Source organism: Aedes aegypti, chromosome 3 (genome assembly GCF_002204515.2).
Source record: "Aedes aegypti strain LVP_AGWG chromosome 3, AaegL5.0 Primary Assembly, whole genome shotgun sequence".
NCBI lineage: Eukaryota > Metazoa > Arthropoda > Insecta > Diptera > Culicidae > Aedes > Aedes aegypti.
Window position 1 is genome coordinate 381,394,514 of NC_035109.1, and position 24,060 is coordinate 381,418,573.

The following is a 24,060-nucleotide window of genomic DNA, read 5'->3' on the forward strand; positions in this document are numbered from 1 at the left end:
AGTGTCGTGTACTAGACTCAAAGTCGATGGTCGGATGGTACACAAATTATGTCACGCTAAATTTCAACTTTTTCGACCCCCCCCCCCCCTTTGTCACACTTTTTGTATGAGATATTGTAAGGCCTTGTCACGCTTGGCTCGACCCCTCCCCCCCCTTGGAGCGTGACGTAATTTGTGCATGACCCCTAATATGCAAGAGCTTGTAATACACCAAGTTGAGAAAAAGACTTAATTCCGGTTGGGTCATAAGGCCAAACAGCTAAGGAAACATATGAGAAGATCTATATTAAATTCTGTGGGAAAATTCATGTTATTCAAGCCCTCACAAGACAATTGCACAAAAAGTTCCGAAAGTGGCCATTTGGAGCCTTATCGGAACCTATCACCGAATATCCGAGAATGATCAAAAGCACTTCATATTTCATGGCATGGTATTTATTCGCTTCTGTAAAGAAACAAATGCTACTACTCAGCTGTTGATTTTCGATTTTTCTCACATGTATGTTGAGCGGCAGTTAACTGGAACATTAAATGCGCAATCTTTAAACATCATTAAATGAACGACAATGCATACGGTTAAAAAATCAATCATTGGTTTTAGGCAATTTTTATTTCATCACTAGTGGTCCCGGCAAACTTCGTCTTGCCATCAAGTAGGCTGTTGAAAAATGTCTTGGAACCTCCCATACAAAATAACATAGTAATACTCTCCCGTTTTATCAATTTTCCAAAAAACTTCCCTCAACTTTTTCGTCATTCGAACACGTCGGAACCCTTCAAGAAGACAACAGTGAAAGAATTGTGCAAATCGGTTGTCCCGCTCTCAAGTCAATTCGTGACATACAAACACCACTCCATTTTTATTTATATAGATTATTCTTAAATTCTAAGATATATGCAAATGCATGCAAATCAATCAGTTATCAAAAACGCATTATGGAAGAAATTTCTTATTTAACAAACTGTTTTTATAACTAATTAAGCTAAGTAGCAAGCTTCGATCCAGTAGGGACGTAACGTCAAGAAAAAGCAGAATAAGAAGAAGAGTATATGTAACCACCCAAGTAACCAGTAAGCACGATAATGCGGCACGGTAACAGCATTATATGCGCATATAGAGTAATCATTTGATGCATGTCAGTTTTATATAAGCATATAATGGCGAAATAGCGTGCCATTATAGTGCCTAGATATAACCGTGCTTCTCTGCACCAATGCTAATGCTGATATAAGACCACGTGAGAAACGTCAGTTGTTTTCACCAGGTTTTTAGGGTGAATATTTTGTGCTTTCGCGTACGCAGCCAGAGAGCCAAGCAACTGGTACACGAGGTAAATAAATGAATGAATGAATGAAAACGGAAACCTCTAATAGTATGCAAAAAATGTAATAAAATGATACAAATAGTACTTCTTTGTATCAGACATATTCGTTTTGGTAGTTTTCATCCTTTTGAGGACTTGCAATTGCCACATTTTGTTCCTCGTTTTATGATGATGAAATTCCTCATTTTGCGTCTCGAACCTGCGACACCCGTATTGTTGAGTTGTTGTCCTGCTCCTTTGCTTCTCCGGCCACATAAGATGAATAATATTGGAAAGAAAAGTGACCAATTTAAACCATCACATTTCCCCGTCATAAAACCTGCAAACACAAAGCACGTGGTATATCTGTCAAAACACTGGATGGCATTTAAACATGCTCTGTATTCGAATATAAAGCCAATATAGTGCTTATTTAATGTCTGTATGCATCAGGCTTAGAAGCATTAATGATGCTGTAATAGGGTTTATTTGCAGCGGAAGTGCTGTTATAAGGTGTGTAAGCATTTGTGGTGCTATTATAATGCAAGTACGCATCTATGATGCTGATTAAGGGCTTATTATTAGTGCTTATGGTTACTTGGGTGGTAAACCGTTTGGCTGCAATTTGTGTATCACTAATAGGCATAAAACAATGATATTTTTGGGTACCAGGGACAGTTTTAACCTTATCAAAAAATTCCACCAATTCCTCTGTCATTTTAACATTATGTTCATTTGATATATAACAGAAATTTAATTTGATGATACATGTATCAGTTTGTTTCACTGCCCAGTCGAATAGTTCTCGCGGAGTTGCGATTGTGTTTCCATAGTATTTTGCAAGACTTGCTCTTTTTGCCATTCGCTTGAGAGTGCCACCAATAGCGTCACAGAGGCCTTTGCCGTGGGATGTGGCAAAACAGTGCCACTCTGCTTCCAATCCATGTATTTTCTTGAAATTACATAAGCTGACATTTTTTTTATTTTTAATGAGCTGCAGCTCCATCTGACTTAAAAATAACTTTTGATTTGTTTAACAAAAATTATCAATTTTGAAATAAATAGCTGAACTGCTACTGTGTCATGGGTCTGATATTATAATAAAACTAACATTTTCCAATTTATTATCTTTTTTATGGTAAATCTAGAATTGGTGTATCGTTGCTTGGGAATTATTCCAGTGATTTCCTTGAGCAGCGTTATAATTTTCAGAAAAGTCGCTAATTACCAGTATTTAACCTTGTTTTAAGGAGTCTTTTTTGTTTCGTAGAAAAGCAGACTGTTATTTGCAAATAAAATCATGAGTTATGAGCTTATCAACTTTTTTCAGGTAGATAACAATACAAACATAATCATTATTTCTTATTCATCTGGCGTTTAACGCAGGTACGTTTAGTAAGTTCGTTTTTTATAAAAAAAAATTCTAGAAGAGAATTTAATGGGGTATGGATAAGGTTGTTACTTTTCAATGTTTGCAATACTGTTGTGATACCTTCAAAACCATAAACATCCGTCGGATTGTTAGACGGAGTTGATTTTCTCATAGGCAGAGGCGAAGTCCATTGATTGATTGCCTGCGTTTAAAAAACATAATCACTGTATAATTCCGTTTTTTAACTATTCTCAATAAAAAATACAATCTATTTTCTGATTCAAACTCATTTATCACTTGAAAACACAATCAAATTTGACGGTTTAAAACAAAATCTTTGAAAAAATAAATTTCAGTTTAGGGTATAAAAAATTTGAAGTTAGAAAAACTTTTTTCACTAAAATATGCCCAATTTGCAATGTATGGACGATTTTAGTAAATTTAATAACGAAACTTTTTGCTTAAGGTTGATCAAAATTTGAAATGGCCGTTTATTTTTTAAATCGACTTTAAAGTTTTGAATATTTTTTTTCAGTGTAGAAAATGTGTTTTATTCTTTAAATATTTTTTTTCTAAATCTTTACCGGTTTTAAGTTATACGGGTTTATAAAAAAAGTAAAAAAAAACTTTGGGACTTAAAAAATTCGATGAATGAATGAATGAATGAATGAATGAATTTTCTTTATTAGAGAGACTTTCAGCCCTTGGCTGGTTCGTCTCTTCTTTCAGGGAAAAAATTCGATGTTAGAAAAACTTTTTCCCTAAAATATGCCCATTTTGCAATGTATGGACGACTTTTAGTAAATTTAATTACGAAACTTTTTGCTTAAGGATGATCAAAACCTGAAATGGCCGTTTTTTTTTTTAAATCGACTTTAAAGTTTTGAATATTATTTTTTGTGCAGAAAATGTGTTTTTTTTTTCAATTTTTTTTCTCTAAAACGTCAAGAAATTTCACGACAGTCCCCCATACAACCCATACCACACTTTTTTGTAGGTCTTACCGTTTTCGAGTTATACGGGTTTATAAAAAAAGTAAAAAAAAACTTTGGAACTTAAAAAATTCGATGTTAGAAAAACTTTTTTCCCTAAAATATGCCCAATTTGCAATGTATGGACGACGTTTAGTAAATTTAATAACGAAACTTTTTGCTTAAGACTGATAAAAATCTGAAATGGCCGTTTTTTTTTTAAATCGACTTTAAAGTTTTGAATTTTTTTTTCTGTGTATAAAGTGTGTTTTTATTTTTTCAATTTTTTTCTCTAAAACGTCAGGAAATTTCACGACAGTCCCCCATACAACACTTTTTTGTAGATCTTATCGTTTTCGAGTTATACGGGTTTATAAAAAAAAGTAAAAAAAAACTTTAACCCTTTCCAAATTTTAGTCTAGATCGATTTTGAAAAAAACAAAGTATGTAAAGTATGTTAGTTTCACATAGTCTTCACACCCAGAAAGTTTCATTGAATTCTGAAGGGGTACTGCCAATCCCTTTGTCGAGTTGGCGTGAAATCCGTCAACATGTTTCGCTGCTAACAACACATAAAGAATACAAAAAATGTCTTGATTTTGGGCAGCTGGATTGTCCAAATATCCCTTAGGGCCACCACCTCGCGACCACGTTAGCGCATCATCATTGACTTTCCCTCCGAGAAGGAAGAAGATGATGATGATGATGATGATGGTGATGGGGATAGCATGTGTGTAAGCTCATCGTAGTACACCATGGAAATCCGTGCTGTGGTTTATCGTGACACATTTTTTCGAAGTTTGCACAGTTTACTAGATCTGTCTCGGGTTGGTTCGGTGCCGCACGTCATTCCACGTACCGTACATGAATCTGTTTTATTATTGTTTTCGCTTCATTTGGCGTGTGATATGTAAATTGTTCGCCTCACAAAGGAATGGATAACTCGTGTCAGTTACAGAAGGGTATCGGTTGAAGTTTGCGCCATTTCATGAAGTATTCAAAAACATAATATTTTATGGGTCAGATACACTCAGGGAAATAAAAATAGTACCACCCTGATTACTGCTACTTAAAAACTGTTTGGCATATTGTTTTATCTCTTCCAAGGTTGCTGAATGTTTTGTTGGAATCTATTTTACTACAGTCAACTCTCCATAGCTCGATATTGAAGGGACCATCGAGTTAGGGAGATATCGAGTTAAAGAACATAAAACCAGTGCAAATGCGATCCAAGAGACCATAGAGGTAGCCATGGAAATCAATTTTAACTATGGTTATCTAACTCTATTTCGTAACGATATTTATGACACTGCATAATTCAGTGCAGAAAAGTAGGCCGTTTCATGACAGATTGACGTGATGTAAAACAGCCTATTGCGATAATAAATTGAAAAATACTATTACGCAACGATTTTTCATTACGCCACTGTTATAAGTTTCGTTTTGAATCATTGAACAACAATTTTCAGAAATTGCAGAGTAATGGTGATTGCATCTCTGTAGGATTTCTGATGCCCTCAGTCTTCTTCGAAATTGTAAAAACAGTATACGTGGCTCGTTGCAGAACTCGATTTGTACAGCACTCGTCAAGTAAAAATCATAACTCTGCATCATGTTGCGTAGACTGCTGTTCCAATGTTTTACATCATGCTTCTACTAATTCCCCATTTTCTTTCCTCTTTTCCACAGTCAGTCTGGTCGGCATCCGGTCCATGCAAGTGCCCCACAAATTTTCCGGATTCTTCTTGGCCGCCGAAAAAGAACTGACCCTTAGTCGGCCGGAGCCACAAAACAACGGAGCACTGCACCACGTGGGAACATTCAACCTGCTGGGGGATGCCCTGACCAAGTTCAGCGAACGCTGCCCAAATGCGGTAACCCAGACCAGTTCGATACCGAAAAGCGAAATCCAGGTCAACTGGGTGGCGCCACCAGCCGGAAGCGGCTGCATAGCGATCCGGGCAACCGTAGTGGAACACCGGGACGTGTGGTACATGGACGATGGTCCGTTGAGCAAGATTTTCTGCGAAGACGAAGCGGACTCCGTGGATACTCAACCACCGGTTCTAAAGGAATGCTGCGCATGCGACGAAGCAAAGTACGAATTGACCTTTGAAGGCCTGTGGTCCAGGCATACTCACCCGAAAGATTTCCCTTCGAACGGATGGTTGACCCGATTCAGCGATGTCATTGGAGCATCCCACACCGTAGACTATCGCTTCTGGGAATACGGCCAAGTGGCCAGCGAAGGATTGAAGCAAGTGGCTGAGCATGGTTCAACTCGGATGTTGGAGAGTGAGCTGAAGAACCAAAGTGACAAAATCCGGACGATTATCAAAGCCAGAGGCATATCGTATCCGAATGTGACAGGGAAAACGTTCGCCGTATTCCGAGTTGACTCCAATCATCACTTGGTGTCGATTGTTTCGATGCTGGACCCCTCACCTGATTGGATTGTCGGGGTTTCCGGACTGGAGTTGTGTTTGACCAACTGTTCCTGGATTGAGAACAAAATCTTGAATTTGTATCCATGGGACGCAGGAACCGACAGCGGCCCAACCTACATCTCTCCAGACCAACCAACCAATCCCCCGGATGCAATCCGGAGGATCAAGTCAAACTATCCGAACGATCCTCGTTCTCCATTCTACGACCCGAGCGGAGCGGAGATGAAGCCACTCGCTCGTATCTATCTCTCCCGGCAAAGACTCTACGAGAAGAACTGCGAATCCGATGACGAAGACAACGAATCGAAACAAGCGTGTGAAACCGAACCGTGGGACGAGTGGACCGAGTGCAGTTCCCGTTGCGGAAAGGGTCGTCAAACTCGCCGTCGGCTGTTCAAATACCCGGTCAAGGCGAAGCAGGCCGACTGCAAGAAGAAGCTTTTTGAGAGGAGACCATGTGTGGGCCCAGAACGGGACTGCGACTACCAGACCAGCCAGGAGTTGGACATCATCTACCAGAGTGATCCGGAGTGTGAAGTTACCGAGTGGGGACCGTGGAGTGAGTGCAGTACTCCTTGCGGTAAGGGTAACAAGACTCGATCGAGGAAGTACAAGAAGAAGGGAGCGCGTAAGAAGTGTGAACGGATGCCGAATCCACCGAGGCTGCAGCAGACGGTACCGTGCAGTGAGGAGTGCGCCGGGGACATTTCGCAGCCGGTGATCAGCGCTAATGTGAGTATTGTCATTCAACATTCTCAAAATTTATTCATGGTTTAATAGCTGACTTAAAACTAAATTTTGACTTGGAGAATTGTTGGTTCGTTCATTGTGTCACTTGCTTCTTTGGGACCGAAAGATTGGACCGGAAGTAAACCTGTTGGGTATGCAATGCATGAGCCGAGTAATATCTCGAATTCAGTTAGGCGTGAATATTTCATCGTATTACCATCCATAGATGACTCCCAGATCATTACTTTATCCCACTAACTCAAAGCCCTTTCCAACTGTGGAGATGCAAAGGTATATTCGGTAACTAATTACTGAGCCGTCCGATTTGAAAACGGTCTTCGACAAAGTTGTAGCTGATGAATGTATCTCACAGTATCAACGTAGTTCTAATCCCCAAGAACACATGGGCAAACAATATGAGCGATTGAATGAATTGGTTGCTTTTCTCATAGTAATTCCCATATAAACTTTGAAGGGCTTGGGCAGTCTCAGTTTTCATCCAAATGAGCTCAACTTTTGGGAGGACATTCAGAATTTGATCAAGATTCGAATGAGCGGTGTGGAGGAAAAACGATTTTTTGAACCACTGTACTGCCCATAACTGCAAAACAGTCACATTCGACATTTTTGACAAATTGGAGTTAATACCATGGAGAGACATCAAATGATAAATGCTTTCGATCAACTTACTGAAATCTGTGAGAATGTTCTAGAAAATTCGAAAAAAATACCAAGTTGTTTTGTCACATTGGTAATTATAACCGCATAACAGTCACATTGAGATTATAAATGAGCCTCGTGATGCAATAGCAATGAAATTTCTATCAGATATATTTTCTGACAATTCACCTAGTATGCGATATGAGTTGTACAAAATATCAGCCTCAAATAAGCACTTTTGAGTTCCTGGTAATTTTTAGAAATTTTAGTTACCTCTCATACTGCCATAAAATGCAAACTTTGTATTCCATTTACTCAATGCCTACTTTTGTCGAATGTTACAAATATGCAGTTATGGGCAGTGTAGTGCATATAAGGACTGTTCATTTTATAAAGTGGACACCTTGTACATGCAATATCTTTTTGATTTATCAATGAAATCGGAATCGGTTTTCTGTACATCGATCGACTAATGTAGTACAATATTGTGATAATAAAAAAGCCACAAAAATAATTAAATTTCAAACTAATAAGCCAACACGTTTAGAACAGTCGATTTTTGGAAGTTATCAAAAACAATTATTATTAGAAATTGACTGGAAAATTCAACAATTTATATTTTCTATTTTCAAGAAAGGCTTGTACTTCGAAAGCACCATCAATCAGAAGCCTGCAGAAAATATCTGGTTATTATGATAATAAATTGAAAAATACTATTATGCAACGATTTTTCATTACGCCACTGTTATAAGTTTCGTTTTGAATAATTGAACAACAATTTTCAGAAATATCTGGTTATTTTTGGAGCAACAATTTTTCAAATATAATAAAATCATTTTTTCACTCATTTTTCTAGAGAAAAATATTTTAAATGTCAATGAAACTGATATGATTAATTTTTGTAGGTTTGAAGAACGTCCTGATGGAAGTACTAATATAGTTTTAGTATGGAAAATAACCTACGCCTTCATAGAGTTGCTCATCTAGTCCCCACGTCACATTAAAAACACAATAGAAAAACAAATGCTTTATTTCCAGAACAGCCTCCAAAGCACAATGACAATCATCAATGTTGGGAAAACTGCTGCAATAAAATCAAATTTATTTTCCATGCACTGTTTTCATAATGTGTTATTCTGAGATTACCTTTCGAAATATTTGGAGAAAAACGATTACAACTTGCAGTAGATCGATAAATAGGCGTACAAGATTTTAAAAGTATGAGATTTTTTAATAAAACGATTATAAGGCGATAAATGTATACCTAAAAATGTGGTTAAGACTCGCGATATTGCTCTCTTTTATGCAAATATAGTTTCTTTAGTAGCATAAACCAATTTTTAACACGATTTTTACTGTACTTTTTTGCTGGGAGTAAAGGGATGGTGTTTTAGCAAATTTGACCATAAATGATCTATCACTAGAATGACCAAGTGTCAGGGAACGAAGGAATATTATTCATATTTTTATAGCGCTGTCTTTAGTAGAGTGATAAAGGATCCCAACATATAATTTGTTCATAAAAAATGCTTAACTTTGATGAACAGTTTTTCTTAGGAGTTTTTAGAAAAACTTTTTAGTTCTTTAACCAAAAGCATTTTGTAAGATTTTATTTTTCCATAACATTGTGGAATAATAGTTTAACGATACACAGAAAACCGATTGTAATTTTATCAATAAATGAAAAAGATATAGCAAAAGCAAAGTGTCCACTTTATAAAATGAACAGTCCTTATTGTGTAATGTAACATCGCAGCAAACCAGAGATCATATAAGGATGTTAATTTCAAATTGTATACATGCACAATTTCCGTTGGAATTGGATATGATGCAAGACTTAATTGATTGAAATCGTTAATGAAGTAATAAATTTCATCTGACTTGAATTTGCATCTTATAGAATTCCATTTTATTCTGACCAAATATGTAACTTCATACTGTCATTCCATCACGATTTCTTTTTTATTTGGTATGACTCTATTATAATCATCAATGTGACAATACATATGAGTTCATCTGATGTAGAAATAAAATCATACAAGGCAAGAACCAAACATAAACAGAAAAGGTGGAATTCATAAACATAAGTATTGACTTACAGGTTAAAAGAACATCACCGTTCAACAGAAAAACAATTGAATCACTTTGCATCAGTATTTTCGTACGATGTCTATAACAAACTGCTGCACTTCGTTCCAACTGCAAACATGAAACCTTCGGTGGTGCACTAGTTTGGTAATTTGCCAAACAACATTTAAGATCGGTAACATTCACAAACAATGCTCTAAAGTGTTCCATTTATGTTTACTTAAAGACCACGTCCTGCAACAACAACTGGGCGGCATAGTGATAGCGTATCAGGCTAGTGATCTAAATGTCAGAGATTCAAGGCTTGTCTCAAGATATTTTATTTCTTCTTATTTTATTTGTATGTAAAAATTAATCCATATAAACTGCAATACACAATCATACATGAAACTTTAGTGAACGCCAAATCAAATTGTCTGGAGTTGTATTGACCATGATAAATTCTCAGATATGTACGTATATGGCCTCCAGATTTGTGTGAATATATAGAGGGAATGTGTTAGTGTTCACTTTATTCGCTTGCAGCCTCAGTTATGTGAACATATTTGTTGGCTGGGATTCTTCAGTCGCACTTCTCGCAGCGGATAAATTGAGCCTAAATTTGGCCTGCATTTTATCAGAATAACGTATTTCACCGTGATTTTTTCAAGCAAAATTGTACTGCAATTTGTGCAAATCCAGAAGATACAAGGATTCTTTCGACAGCAAACTTTTTCATCCTTCGTCAATCCAACACATTTTGCCTGGTCTGATCCTGCGCAAAAACCTTCACATGCAATCACTAGTTCTTCATATACTATTTCCATACAGCAATTCCGGCACACCATTTTGGTGTGTGCGTTGATAGGCAGCTCTAGATTATGGCGGGTTTTGAAGAGAATGAATATCGATGATCTTCAATCTTCACTTTTCCTTGCTATCAACTGGAAACTGATGTGAACAGCATAAGGACGATACAGAACACTTTATGATGCGTGTTCGTAGCGCGGTGGAACTAATTTAATATGATGATTTCAGCATAAAATCGACTTCTATAAACCGCGGAGTAGCTACTATATGGGCAGTAATTCCATACCCCGCTCATTGAATCTATGTGCAACTTCGAGTCTCCGAGGGCTTAATGTTCAAGCACAGACAAACAGACGTAACACTTAGAACATTTTTTTTTTTTCAAAATCCATTGTCCAGCTTACACCATCATCATCTGGTGAGCATGTTGCACGAAAAGGTGTTTCGTGCAACAAGACTGACAGATGGCGGTAGTTTGAAACGTGAAACGCAAAGAAGCCTCTGGTTGTGAGATTTGTAGCATCTGCAGAAGCTTCAATTGTTTAATATATAATTCTTGCTTAACTTTTAAAAATGAGAAACTTTCTCCTCTCTTTTGATTAGAACCGTGAAACAATGAAGCTTTTGAAAAGTGATTCACTATGGATCGAAAGAAAATGTTCTTGGCTAGCGTGTTATACTAAAAAATACTAAACAGAAGAGGTGAATATGGCTCAGTTATTGATAATAGGTTAAGTAAATAAAGGAAGCCTCTCATTGTTAGATGGGTCCCTTTGAAAAGTTATGCGAGAATGAACGATTGATTAACATATAAACTTGATATCTAATCTAACCTAATCTAATGTAATCTAATCTAAGTGGTTGCACAGCCAATATTGAAAAGCATCCTGGAAATACTGAAATTGCTACCAGTATTTTCTTGTCAACATTAATATTTGCAGCATATCAACAATTTGATACAAATACTAAAATGGCCAGGCCCACTGTGCAGACTTGTGGTTTGGAAAAAAATCAATAAATAACGGCGATCAGATTATTCAAGAATGAATAACATGATAGACGAAAATTTTTAAAGCTGTGGGAAGGAAGAAACGGGGACAATCGTACCAACCATTCCATTTAGGGAGATAGGCAAAATCGTTGGAAATGGCGTTGCTAAGAAAGTTATTGCGCACTCCATTATTGTTTGCGATCCTTTTCCTGGGATGGGACATAGGTGTTTTCCCCGTATGTCCTGGCTCTAGAGCCTAGGCTTAAGCGCCACTACTCGCTCTCTGAAATGAAAAGAAAACTAACCTCCCGTTTGCAGCTATCTGCGAAACATGTATCTTCTTCTACTTCTATATAAATAAAAATGGAATGGTGTTTGTATGTCACGAAATGACTTACGAACGGATCAGCGGATCTTAATGATTCTTTCTCCGTTTTGTTTGTCACGGGTTCCGACGACTTTGCGTGTATAAAAATGCCAGGATATTCACCGGGAAAGCCGAAAAAACGAGAGTGAACGTAACTGTCATTTTCTATGGGACAAACCACAGCGTTTTCCTATAGCCTACATGATGGCAAGACGAAGTTTGCCGGGACCACTAGTTATAAATAAAAATGGAATGGTGTTTGTATGTCACGAAATAACTTGAGAACGAGTCAACGGATTCACCTTATTTTTTCACAGTTAAGTTCTTGATGTGTTCCGACGTGATTGTGTGTACAAAAAGTCGAAGAACTTCACGTGAAAATTGAAATAACAGTGGTGGAAAACTGACACTTTTTTAGTATAATTTTGTTTCCCATTATCGAACAGCCTACTGCGGGACAAAACAAGATTTGTCGGGTCAACAGTTTAAAATAAAATCAACCTTGCGGTACAATAATCAAAACGATTTGAACCTTTTCAAATGTAAATGCACACAAGTTGAAAGTAGAATGCAAAATATTCAGAAAATCCTGATTTTGGAAAATTTTTACCGCCATCCTCAAACTACGTAACGTTCTAGAGGCGTTATGGCACATACAATAATTTGAATTTTTCAAACGGAAAGCGTTATGGAGGTCAAAAATTGTCAATTTCAACGTTACAAAATAAATGGAAGTTGCCTCAAACCAGCACTGTCAGATCACCACGGTTGACTTATCTAATAAACAACTTGTGGTAATGTAGCAATCATAAAAATAACTCTCGCATAGTTGTTTAAATGCTCAGAAGCAATAAACAACAGATTACGATCATCAATAGTCCTCGAGCACTCACAAACCATGTGAGACCCAATTGAAACGAACTCACCGGATCCAATTATTCTCAGCTGAAGCTTTCCGTCGTCTCGGAACCAAGGGATGACGAGCACGCTGACAATCCGTATAGTGGTAGTTCTTAGTGGTAGACTGCATAATGGAATGGCTGGTACATCACATCTCGGAACAAACGAACCTTTGAGTAAGCACGAACTAGCTTGAGGATTTTCAAATAAGTACACAAACAAGAAATAACATAACTTGATATCTATAGGAACACAAATATGACAGGCAAAAATCTAAAATAACGCACAATGTGATAGAACAAAACACGACTCACTTTCGGTTGAATGAAATGGACAGAATTTTTGGAAGTACTCGCCTTATCAATTAATCACTCGGTACGCCACATTTAAGATGTTCACAAATAAAAGATTTCTGTAGATATTTTTGTGTAGGCTGCTGTGATTTTTTTTTTCTGGAGACTTGAATTATCTCCTGTAGAAATTTTTGTGAGGACTTCTTTGGAGTCTTTTGTAAAAGCTTCTGATGAGAATTCTCGCCGAACTTTTCTAAAAGATCTAAGTAACAATGAGAGATTCTCTTCTCTCGCTATCATAATCAAGAGACAGTACAATACTGAAGCTTTTGGAAAGTTTTTGACTGTAGATCGAAAAACAATATCCTTGACTAGTGATTCACATCGGCAGATGTAAATGCGGCTTAGTAAATGATGGAAGAGAAAGCAAACAAAGAAAGGCTCTCAATGTTGGATAGGACACACAATACTGGACCCTAATAGATTGTTATATTTTGAAGAATCATTTTGATTGTCAGATCCGAGTTTTGATAACTAAGTGAGTACAATAGGTGTTTTAGTTCATCCAAAAACTTCCTGGAATGTATACCTGCAATGTACTGGCGTATTAAGCGATCCCTCGATGTTTTTTTTTATGGCACAGGCCTTTACATATTCACAACAGTAAAATGAGTTTTGTTATAAATAACTTTTACCGATACCCTAGGTCCTCCAAGGACTTCATCGAAAGTAGGCCTAAGGATCTACAAGCGTGATCAATGGTCTATTGATAGTTTTCTAGTATGGCACAGTCTCCTAACCATAAGTGATTAAAGGTTATTCCAGAGGCACCTGGTATAGTATTCATTTGTGTGAATGTCCTTGATCCTCCAAAACCTCTATCGAATATAGGCCTCAGGATCTACAAGCGTAACCAATTTCCAATAGATACTTTTTTCATATGGCACTTGCCCTTATCTGTTCATAGGGCAATTCGACAATTGTCGAATGGCTAAAATGTTTGCTGATTGTTCAACACGCCATAAGGAACACACGGACTGTACAACAATAAGCGAGGTTTTTAGCCATTCAACATTAGGCGAATTGCCCTAGCAGTAAAATAAGTATTGTTATAATTTGTACCGATGTCCTAGGTCCCCCAAGGCCTCCATTGAATAAAGGCCTTGGTATCTAAAACGGTAATAATTGATTTAAAGTTAGTTTGCAAATACTCCATAGGCCCCTGTGAGTAAACGGTGTAACTTATGCGGATGTTCTTAGTCCTATAAGATCTCTATCGAATATAAACCTTAGGATGTACAAGCGTGACCAATTATCATTAGATATTTTTTTTAATATTGCAAAGGCCTCTAACTATCCATATTAGAAAACAAAGCATTTTTTGAGTTGTGTCGGTTTTCTTGGACTTCCAAGGACTCCGCCGAATATAGGCCTGAGTATCTACAAACGTAAGTAGTTGTATATTGATGATACTTAGCTATGGCATAAAATCCTAACTCTTCATATAAGCAAATGGAACAATGTACTGATCTGTACTCATGTTCTTGAATTTACTTCGTAAAAAAGGGACGTCATTTGAATTTGCATAAAAAATACTTCGTTAATTGAGGTTTTAGTGAATTGCATTTCAAAATGGCGTTGGACATCTATTTTCATCATCTCCTTGTCATGAGCATTCAGAAAATACCCGTATTGCTTGGGTTTCCAAAGATTTTCCCCAACCAGAGGTCGCCATCTTGGATTTCAAAAATGGCGTCGGACATCGGTTTTGCGTAACTCTCTCAGGTCAATAACTAATTCATTTCCTTCACTTGATGCTGAAAAGCTTCTCCCAAGAATCTAAGGGCCAAGATTGTTCGTTTCGTTCGTCTCGGGACTATTCATAGGTTTTTGACAACGAACGATTTATCTGGAATAAGCATCAAGATTTTGTCGTGAAATTTCTCAAGGAATTGCTCCAATATATACTTTAAGGATTCCTCGTGAAATTTTGTCGTGAAATTTCTCCAGGAATTGCTCCAATATATACTTTAAGGATTCCTCCATGAAATCTTTCGTTTAAGTATACTTACAATAATTCCGTTAGAAAATGCTTCAAACATTTCACCAAATATTCGTTCAGAAAGTTTTCTGAAAGAATCCTATACAAAATTACTGCAAATTTTCTTGCGGTACTGTCACTTTTTAAATTTTTCAAGAACTTTTAAGAATTCGCATACTTCTTCAAGAATCGCTTAAACAAATTTTCGAAGGATTCTTATTAAAATTACTTTTTATGTTTGGATTCCCGCACAAGCTTCTCCAAGGATCCTTCATGTATTCTTTCAAGAATTCCTTCAACTGTTCCTCTTAGAAACAATTGATATATCCGTTTTGGAATTCCTTTAGGAATTTCTTAAAAAAATCTTAGGATGAATCTCTGGAATAACTCCTTGAGGTTTCTCTTCGAGAATTTTTTTTTGTATCTGGTTTGCAGGCAAGAGATCTCAAGTTCCTATTTTCAAGTCGCTTTCAGCTCTGAACACATCGTGTGTGTTGTTTTCACAAATCCTGGAATAATTATTTTGTGCTGATTTCTGCTCAATTCTCTCAGACTTCAGGACGCGCGAAGATGCTCATTACGCAACTTTTTTATGTGTCATATACTTTGCAAAAATAAGTAATCATCTAAGGAACAGTTTTTACAGCATGTGTTAAAATTACACATTTGATGTGTTGGTCCAGAAATGCTGGATTTCGTGCGACTCGTACTCAATTTTGTGTAACTTTGTTGAAGCGTACCTCAGCTCACTAGATTTACCTCTAGCTCTCCTTGCAATTATGTATTTCGTTTTGGTAAAATCAATGGGTAAGTGTACCTTCGCTGTTTGTCCCTTCAAAAGAACAAAGGCCTCCTCCACTGAACGGTGATCAATTCCAATGAGGTAGATTCATCTGAAAATCCTTGCATCAATCTGTCTAGCGTCACAACCAAGTGTGAATCATACACTACCCCGAAATTAATTAACAGATGATGAGTCAGCAAGTGATACACCCGAAATTTAAGAGAATCCTTATCCATGGTAAAGTAGTTCATGAGAACACAAGATACTTATCAACTTTCATTATGTATTTGTAATCTTCATAGCTTGATCTTATTCTCAACCCTTGCAGATCAACCCCGAGTGCAAGATGTCGCAGTGGTCCGAGTGGGGACCGTGCAGCGTAACGTGCGGCCTTGGTCGCAAGATGCGTACCCGTATGCCGTTGAGCGCTGCCTTGAACACCAAGTTGCATCACAAGCGATTCGTCAACTATTATTTGGCGAGAAGGCGCCCGACCATGAACGATGACGATGAGGACGAAGACGACGATTCCGGAGCCGACTACGACGGTGGCTTGACGACCCTGGATCGGGATGATCCGTGCTACGGGGTGGAAACCGTAGAGGAGGTCACCTGTGGCCATGATCTGCCGGCGTGCGATGGACTGTACGGAGTTCCTGGTAAGTTTTTGATGATCAAGATTTATAGAATGAGGACTAAGATTGAGTTTCTCCAAAAGAACTTTGCTTCCTGGAACCGAAACCTGGCAATTGTCGGGATTCACAGACGAGATGGTACTTTGACAGCGACAAGAATGACTGTTCGATTCTATTCTTTACGGGATGCGGTGGGAACAATAATAACTTCATGTCCCGTGAAGATTGTTTGGACACCTGCAGTAAAGGTACTGATAATCTTTGTTTAAGCCTTGTGGATTTGAGAAAACTGTTACATATTTCACAGATCGTAAATTCACCAACATTCCGATCAGAGATCAGACGATCATCAACTCCGACTACTCGTCGGACTTCAAACAGGACTGCAAGACTTCGCACTGGAAGCGAGGTCCATGCAATGCCACTTGCGGCGAAGGTTTCCGCGTGAAAAGTCGAACAATTCTGGTGAGTTTCAATTACGTCGACGTTTTGGCTCCCATTTCTGCGGCTTTCTTCATGGTATATTATGCATTTTCTATTTAATATTTATCAGGCTCATCCATCGAACGGTGGTCACCGGTGTCCACGGAAACTCCGCAAAGTGGAACGCTGCTTTGTGCACTGTGACTCCTCTCGGCACGATACCAATCCTTCGTGGGGACCCAGCACCCGGTACACGCCGGAACCGATCGAGTGCGACTATTCGGCCTGGTCCGCGTGGTCTCCGTGTAGCAAGACGTGCGGCGATTACGCCGTCCAGCAGCGGACACGCTACGTGCTGAACTCGGAACACGCTCGGCACTGTCCGCATCGGCTCGAGGAGCGAAAATGTGATATAATGCCCTGTTTGCTGGGTAACTGAGAAGGAGTGACAGGGGAGGCGAGATTTGTTTATTGTTTTACTGAAATACTCGTTTAACAGATCGTAGTTGAAGCACTTTTTAGACTGTTTGTTTAACTGAATACTCACTACACAATCTCTAAGGTACGTTTACTAATCAAGTTGAAACAGATTAATTTAACAGATAATTATTTCAAACATTGTAATCAAATTGATTGGCATATAATGATGTAATCACAATATCAACAAATATGTATAAGTAAAATAGGGAAACAACGTTTTTTGTACAAGACACATACACAAACACAGACATTCATTGGTATAAACGATGAACACATAACCACTGAATAATTGATCAAAAGCAATGATTTGAATGTGTAAAAAAGGCTAATCCATATATTAGTAGTAATGCATGTGGCGACGGTGTAACAACAAAACCAACCAAATCCAATGTTTAAATGAATCAACAATAAAGAAACCTGGGTGACTATTAGAAGATGAAACTGCATCAACCGAAATTGAACTGTCTTTTTAATAGTTGAGTTGAGAAATCCCTTATTGTCCATTTTTTACGATTTCACAAATTTGCAAATTCATTCGTTCATCCATGATTGAATAGCGTACTGCTGAGTCGACCAACGACCAGAGCCGTAGCGTAGCCTCATGGCGCCCTTGGCGAACCTCCAATTTGGCGCCCATTAATCAAAGCTTATCAAAATTATCTTTGAAACAATTTTTATGAAAATCATCAAAAGTGTCATAAATAGTTTTCTTCAGTTCAGAACATATTAAATTATTGACTAAACTCATGCAAACAAAATATTTTTGAATGTTAGCTGAAAGATGATTTGAAAATTTTTGAAGACATTTACAGTTCATTTGACTGGAAACAAATTTACTGGTCCTACTAGATGTTTCAATCAAAATTTGCAAATTTTGATGACAAACAAGTTTTTAACAAATATTTTGAACCATTCGTTTTCAAGCAGAGCCTTTTTTATTAATTAATCAGTGTAAATTTAGTCAAGATATTCTCTAAAATTTTTATTGCAAAATAGCAATGTGGAAATCACAAATTTTTCATCAATCAACAAAAACTTGAAATATATCAAAGACTTTTCAATTAATTTCTAAAGAATTACAATAACCCTTAAAATTGGAAGCTTTCTGCACAATTATTGGTATCTTAATGAAAGAATTATTTACAAAAATTGCTATTTTTTTTCAAGAACTTTATAATTAAATTTAATTTTACGGTGGAAGAAAAGGTTCATCGGAAATCTGTGAAAAGTAAGTTAACCATATATATTTTCGATGGAATATAGTTTAAAAGCCATCAAATGAACATGAAAAAAATAAACCAGGCAAACATTTTGAAAGGAGGTCTTATCTTAACAAAAATCTTGAACAGGTCTAAATAAACTTACACTTATATTGAGCTGTTCGGTAATCCAATCCGCATGGTTATTAAATTAATTAACTCATTACGCGTGGTAAAGATGGACAAATTATGGGTGAAATTATGAAAAAAATCCACGTGCTCGGCTGGGATTTGAACCCAGGACTCTTGTATGCTAGACGAGCGCTTTACCAACTAAGCTACCGAGCCACTTGGTGACCCAATAACTGAGTTGGTTACAAGTTTAGAATTCAAATCCCTACAGACCACGCGGACCCCTTTCATAACCAATATCCATCCATCTCTTGTTCCTACACACGCGGAGCGAGCGAGTGCGATTTATTTAGTGTTGAAACTGTTTGCCTATCGTACCTACATCGCTTCCACAACAACTGTATTGTGGAAGAGTAAAGATGTGGGAAGGCTATCAACGTGTCGTTCTCACTCAAGTGACGACATGACTACTACAGAGAGGCAGTACACTCTAATATAAACTTACACTTATATTGAGCTGTTCGGTAATCCAATCCGCATGGTTATTAAATTAATTAACTCATTACGCGTGGTAAAGATGGACAAATTATGGGTGAAATTATGAAAAAAAATCCACGTGTTCGGCTGGGATTTGAACCCAGGACTCTTGTATGCTAGACGAGCGCTTTACCAACTAAGCTACCGAGCCACTTGGTGACCCAATAACTGAGTTGGTTACAAGTTTAGAATTCAAATCCCTACAGACCACGCGGACCCCTTTCATAACCAATATCCATCCATCTCTTGTTCCTACACACGCGGAGCGAGCGAGTGCGATTTATTTAGTGTTGAAACTGTTTGCCTATCGTACCTACATCGCTTCCACAACAACTGTATTGTGGAAGAGTAAAGATGTGGGAAGGCTATCAACGTGTCGTTCTCACTCAAGTGACGACATGACTACTACAGAGAGGCAGTACACTCTAATATAAACTGACACTTATATTGAGCTGTTCGGTAATCCAATCCGCATGGTTATTAAATTAATTAACTCATTACGCGTGGTAAAGATGGACAAATTATGGGTGAAATTATGAAAAAAAAATCCACGTGCTCGGCTGGGATTTGAACCCAGGACTCTTGTATGCTAGACGAGCGCTTTACCAACTAAGCTACCGAGCCACTTGGTGACCCAATAACTGAGTTGGTTACAAGTTTAGAATTCAAATCCCTACAGACCACGCGGACCCCTTTCATAACCAATATCCATCCATCTCTTGTTCCTACACACGCGGAGCGAGCGAGTGCGATTTATTTAGTGTTGAAACTGTTTGCCTATCGTACCTACATCGCTTCCACAACAACTGTATTGTGGAAGAGTAAAGATGTGGGAAGGCTATCAACGTGTCGTTCTCACTCAAGTGACGACATGACTACTACAGAGAGGCAGTACACTCTAATATAAACTGACACTTATATTGAGCTGTTCGGTAATCCAATCCGCATGGTTATTAAATTAATTAACTCATTACGCGTGGTAAAGATGGACAAATTATGGGTGAAATTATGAAAAAAATCCACGTGCTCGGCTGGGATTTGAACCCAGGACTCTTGTATGCTAGACGAGCGCTTTACCAACTAAGCTACCGAGCCACTTGGTGACCCAATAACTGAGTTGGTTACAAGTTTAGAATTCAAATCCCTACAGACCACGCGGACCCCTTTCATAACCAATATCCATCCATCTCTTGTTCCTACACACGCGGAGCGAGCGAGTGCGATTTATTTAGTGTTGAAACTGTTTGCCTATCGTACCTACATCGCTTCCACAACAACTGTATTGTGGAAGAGTAAAGATGTGGGAAGGCTATCAACGTGTCGTTCTCACTCAAGTGACGACATGACTACTACAGAGAGGCAGTACACTCTAATATAAACTGACACTTATATTGAGCTGTTCGGTAATCCAATCCGCATGGTTATTAAATTAATTAACTCATTACGCGTGGTAAAGATGGACAAATTATGGGTGAAATTATGAAAAAAAATCCACGTGCTCGGCTGGGATTTGAACCCAGGACTCTTGTATGCTAGACGTACTGCCTTCCCACATCTTTACTCTTCCACAATACAGTTGTTGTGGAAGCGATGTAGGTACGATAGGCAAACAGTTTCAACACTAAATAAATCGCACTCGCTCGCTCCGCGTGTGTAGGAACAAGAGATGGATGGATATTGGTTATGAAAGGGGTCCGCGTGGTCTGTAGGGATTTGAATTCTAAACTTGTAACCAACTCAGTTATCGGGTCACCAAGTGGCTCGGTAGCTTAGTTGGTAAAGCGCTCGTCTAGCATACAAGAGTCCTGGGTTCAAATCCCAGCCGAGCACGTGGATTTTTTTCATAATTTCACCCATAATTTGTCCATCTTTACCACGCGTAATGAGTTAATTAATTTAATAACCATGCGGATTGGATTACCGAACAGCTCAATATAAGTGTCAGTTTATATTAGAGTGTACTGCCTCTCTGTAGTAGTCATGTCGTCACTTGAGTGAGAACGACACGTTGATAGCCTTCCCACATCTTTACTCTTCCACAATACAGTTGTTGTGGAAGCGATGTAGGTACGATAGGCAAACAGTTTCAACACTAAATAAATCGCACTCGCTCGCTCCGCGTGTGTAGGAACAAGAGATGGATGGATATTGGTTATGAAAGGGGTCCGCGTGGTCTGTAGGGATTTGAATTCTAAACTTGTAACCAACTCAGTTATTGGGTCACCAAGTGGCTCGGTAGCTTAGTTGGTAAAGCGCTCGTCTAGCATACAAGAGTCCTGGGTTCAAATCCCAGCCGAGCACGTGGATTTTTTTTCATAATTTCACCCATAATTTGTCCATCTTTACCACGCGTAATGAGTTAATTAATTTAATAACCATGCGGATTGGATTACCGAACAGCTCAATATAAGTGTCAGTTTATATTAGAGTGTACTGCCTCTCTGTAGTAGTCATGTCGTCACTTGAGTGAGAACAACACGTTGATAGCCTTCCCACATCTTTACTCTTCCACAATACAGTTGTTGTGGAAGCGATGTAGGTACGATAGGCAAACAGTTTCAACACTAAATAAATCGCACTCGCTCGCTCCGCGTGTGTAGGAACAAGAGATGGATGGATATTGGTTATGAAAGGGGTCCGCGTGGTCTGTAGGGATTTGAATTCTAAACTTGTAACCAACTCAGTTATTGGGTCACCAAGTGGCTCGGTAGCTTAGTTGGTAAAGCGCTCGTCTAGCATACAAGAGTCCTGGGTTCAAATCCCAGCCGAGCACGTGGATTTTTTTCATAATTTCACCCATAATTTGTCCATCTTTACCACGCGTAATGAGTTAATTAATTTAATAACCATGCGGATTGGATTACCGAACAGCTCAATATAAGTGTAAGTTTATATTAGAGTGTACTGCCTCTCTGTAGTAGTCATGTCGTCACTTGAGTGAGAACGACACGTTGATAGCCTTCCCACATCTTTACTCTTCCACAATACAGTTGTTGTGGAAGCGATGTAGGTACGATAGGCAAACAGTTTCAACACTAAATAAATCGCACTCGCTCGCTCCGCGTGTGTAGGAACAAGAGATGGATGGATATTGGTTATGAAAGGGGTCCGCGTGGTCTGTAGGGATTTGAATTCTAAACTTGTAACCAACTCAGTTATTGGGTCACCAAGTGGCTCGGTAGCTTAGTTGGTAAAGCGCTCGTCTAGCATACAAGAGTCCTGGGTTCAAATCCCAGCCGAGCACGTGGATTTTTTTCATAATTTCACCCATAATTTGTCCATCTTTACCACGCGTAATGAGTTAATTAATTTAAAGGTCTAAATAGTTAGATTCAACCTTTCTACTTCAATCTTTTTTGAAAAACCAAACAAGTTTCAAATAGTGTAGAATGTTCTATATGTTATTAAAAATGTATTGCAGATTCTTAAATTATGTCTGCTCTGAGAATTTTCGGCTAGGTTTATAAATTTAAACATTATCGAAGTTATGAAAAAAATACACAACATTCTGTTAAACCACAACCACAAGATAAAGCAAGAGCTCTGCTCGGAATCCTGTCCTTGATTTTTCCCAATTTTCTTTTGAAATTCTGCCGTGAGTACCGCTCATGATAATGTTAGATCCATAATCAGTATTCTATGAAAAAATATTTTAGGATCCAGTCTGAGATTCAGTGTTATTTTCTACAAATTTAATCATTATGCTACAACCTTTATCAAGACTAAGTAGAATTTAAATTTTGCCCGTCAACTTCTCAAAGAGTCGTATCTGGGAAATTATTTCTTGTAATTTTAATAATTAAATCCAGTGATCGAAACATACTGACTAATTTTCAGCGTACATTCAGATTTATCTATCTATATAAATAAAAATGGAATAATGTTTGTATGTCACGAAATGGCTTGAGAACGGGAGTTTTGACTTACATGATTCTTTCACTGATGAATTCGTCCAGAGCTCCGACGTGTTTGTACGAAGAAAAAATTTAAGAAAATCTTCGGAATACTGGGGATTCAAATGATTTTTTGTCAGTATACTGGCACACATATCTAGTTTCTAGAAGTGGACAGAGGAACGCGGAAATATTCTTGTGGCCGGAGTTATTCCGGTGGATCACTGGGTCAGGTCGGGTGAGAAGGGTACTATGCGTTTGTGCCCCTCAAGGTAGGCAAATTTCAAGTCACAGATAATTTCAGGAATCGGCTATAATGTTGCCACTACATGACGGAATTTTAAGAAAATTACATCAGTGTAAACTTTTTGAGAAACGATTAAATTGGATAATTATGAGTTTTGCATTTGTTTAATTCTATAAATAATCATTTTCGAGTCCCGGGACGCCACAAACTTATGATAAAGTGGCCAATTTGTATCTAAACATCTGTGCCAAGATCATGGGAACGCATTTTAGTGCAAAATTATGTTTGATTTCTACTTTTCGAGAATTGAAACGGTTTAGTATCCAATAAATCTACAGCCGGTTCTTCCAGGCATTACGTCCGAATGGCCACATCCGGTATATTTAAAACGGTGCAAAACTCTTCATTTATAATGTTGAATATCAGATCTTAATGATTTATGCAAATTAAAATTATGGTCATTGCAAATAAATAAAGGAATCTTGGTATGTCCCAAAAAGTAGCCCTTTTTTACCCGACTTGACCCAGTAACCCACCGGAATAACTCCGACCACAGAAATATTTCCGAGTTTCTCTGGCCACTTCTAGAAACTAGATATGTGGGCCAGTGAACTGACAAAAAATCATTTGAATCCATTAAGAATTCACTGAGCGGTGAGGGTTTCAGTATTTTTGCTTTCACTCAGGCCTATACGGGTTAAAAGCTTTTCAGAAATTGTTTCATTTAATACTTTATATATAATTTTTACTTTATTATGTCCAATAATTCTTTTGAAAT

At 37.9% G+C, this 24,060-nt stretch overlaps 1 protein-coding gene and 1 long non-coding RNA gene across 4 annotated transcripts in view; both read left to right on the top strand.

Annotated features, from left to right (window-relative positions):
• The window catches only part of LOC5569731 (spondin-1), a 136,829-nt gene extending 119,099 nt beyond the window's left edge, over window positions 1-17,730 (top strand). For all 3 annotated transcript variants that reach the window (XM_021853052.1, XM_001652905.2, XM_021853053.1), the window contains exons 4-8: window positions 5,337-6,826; window positions 16,065-16,395; window positions 16,455-16,619; window positions 16,679-16,836; window positions 16,925-17,730. In XM_021853052.1, coding sequence (XP_021708744.1) covers window positions 5,337-6,826; window positions 16,065-16,395; window positions 16,455-16,619; window positions 16,679-16,836; window positions 16,925-17,233 — 2,453 coding nt within the window. In that variant the 3' untranslated portion in view covers window positions 17,234-17,730. The remainder of the gene's footprint in view (window positions 1-5,336; window positions 6,827-16,064; window positions 16,396-16,454; window positions 16,620-16,678; window positions 16,837-16,924) is intronic.
• A 162-nt stretch (window positions 17,731-17,892) lies between these two features.
• LOC110679099 lies at window positions 17,893-22,695 on the top strand. The gene is made up of 2 exons (XR_002502206.1): window positions 17,893-18,623; window positions 22,459-22,695. It is a non-coding gene; the product is annotated as an uncharacterized LOC110679099 (long non-coding RNA).
• Window positions 22,696-24,060: the final 1,365 nt, after the last annotated feature.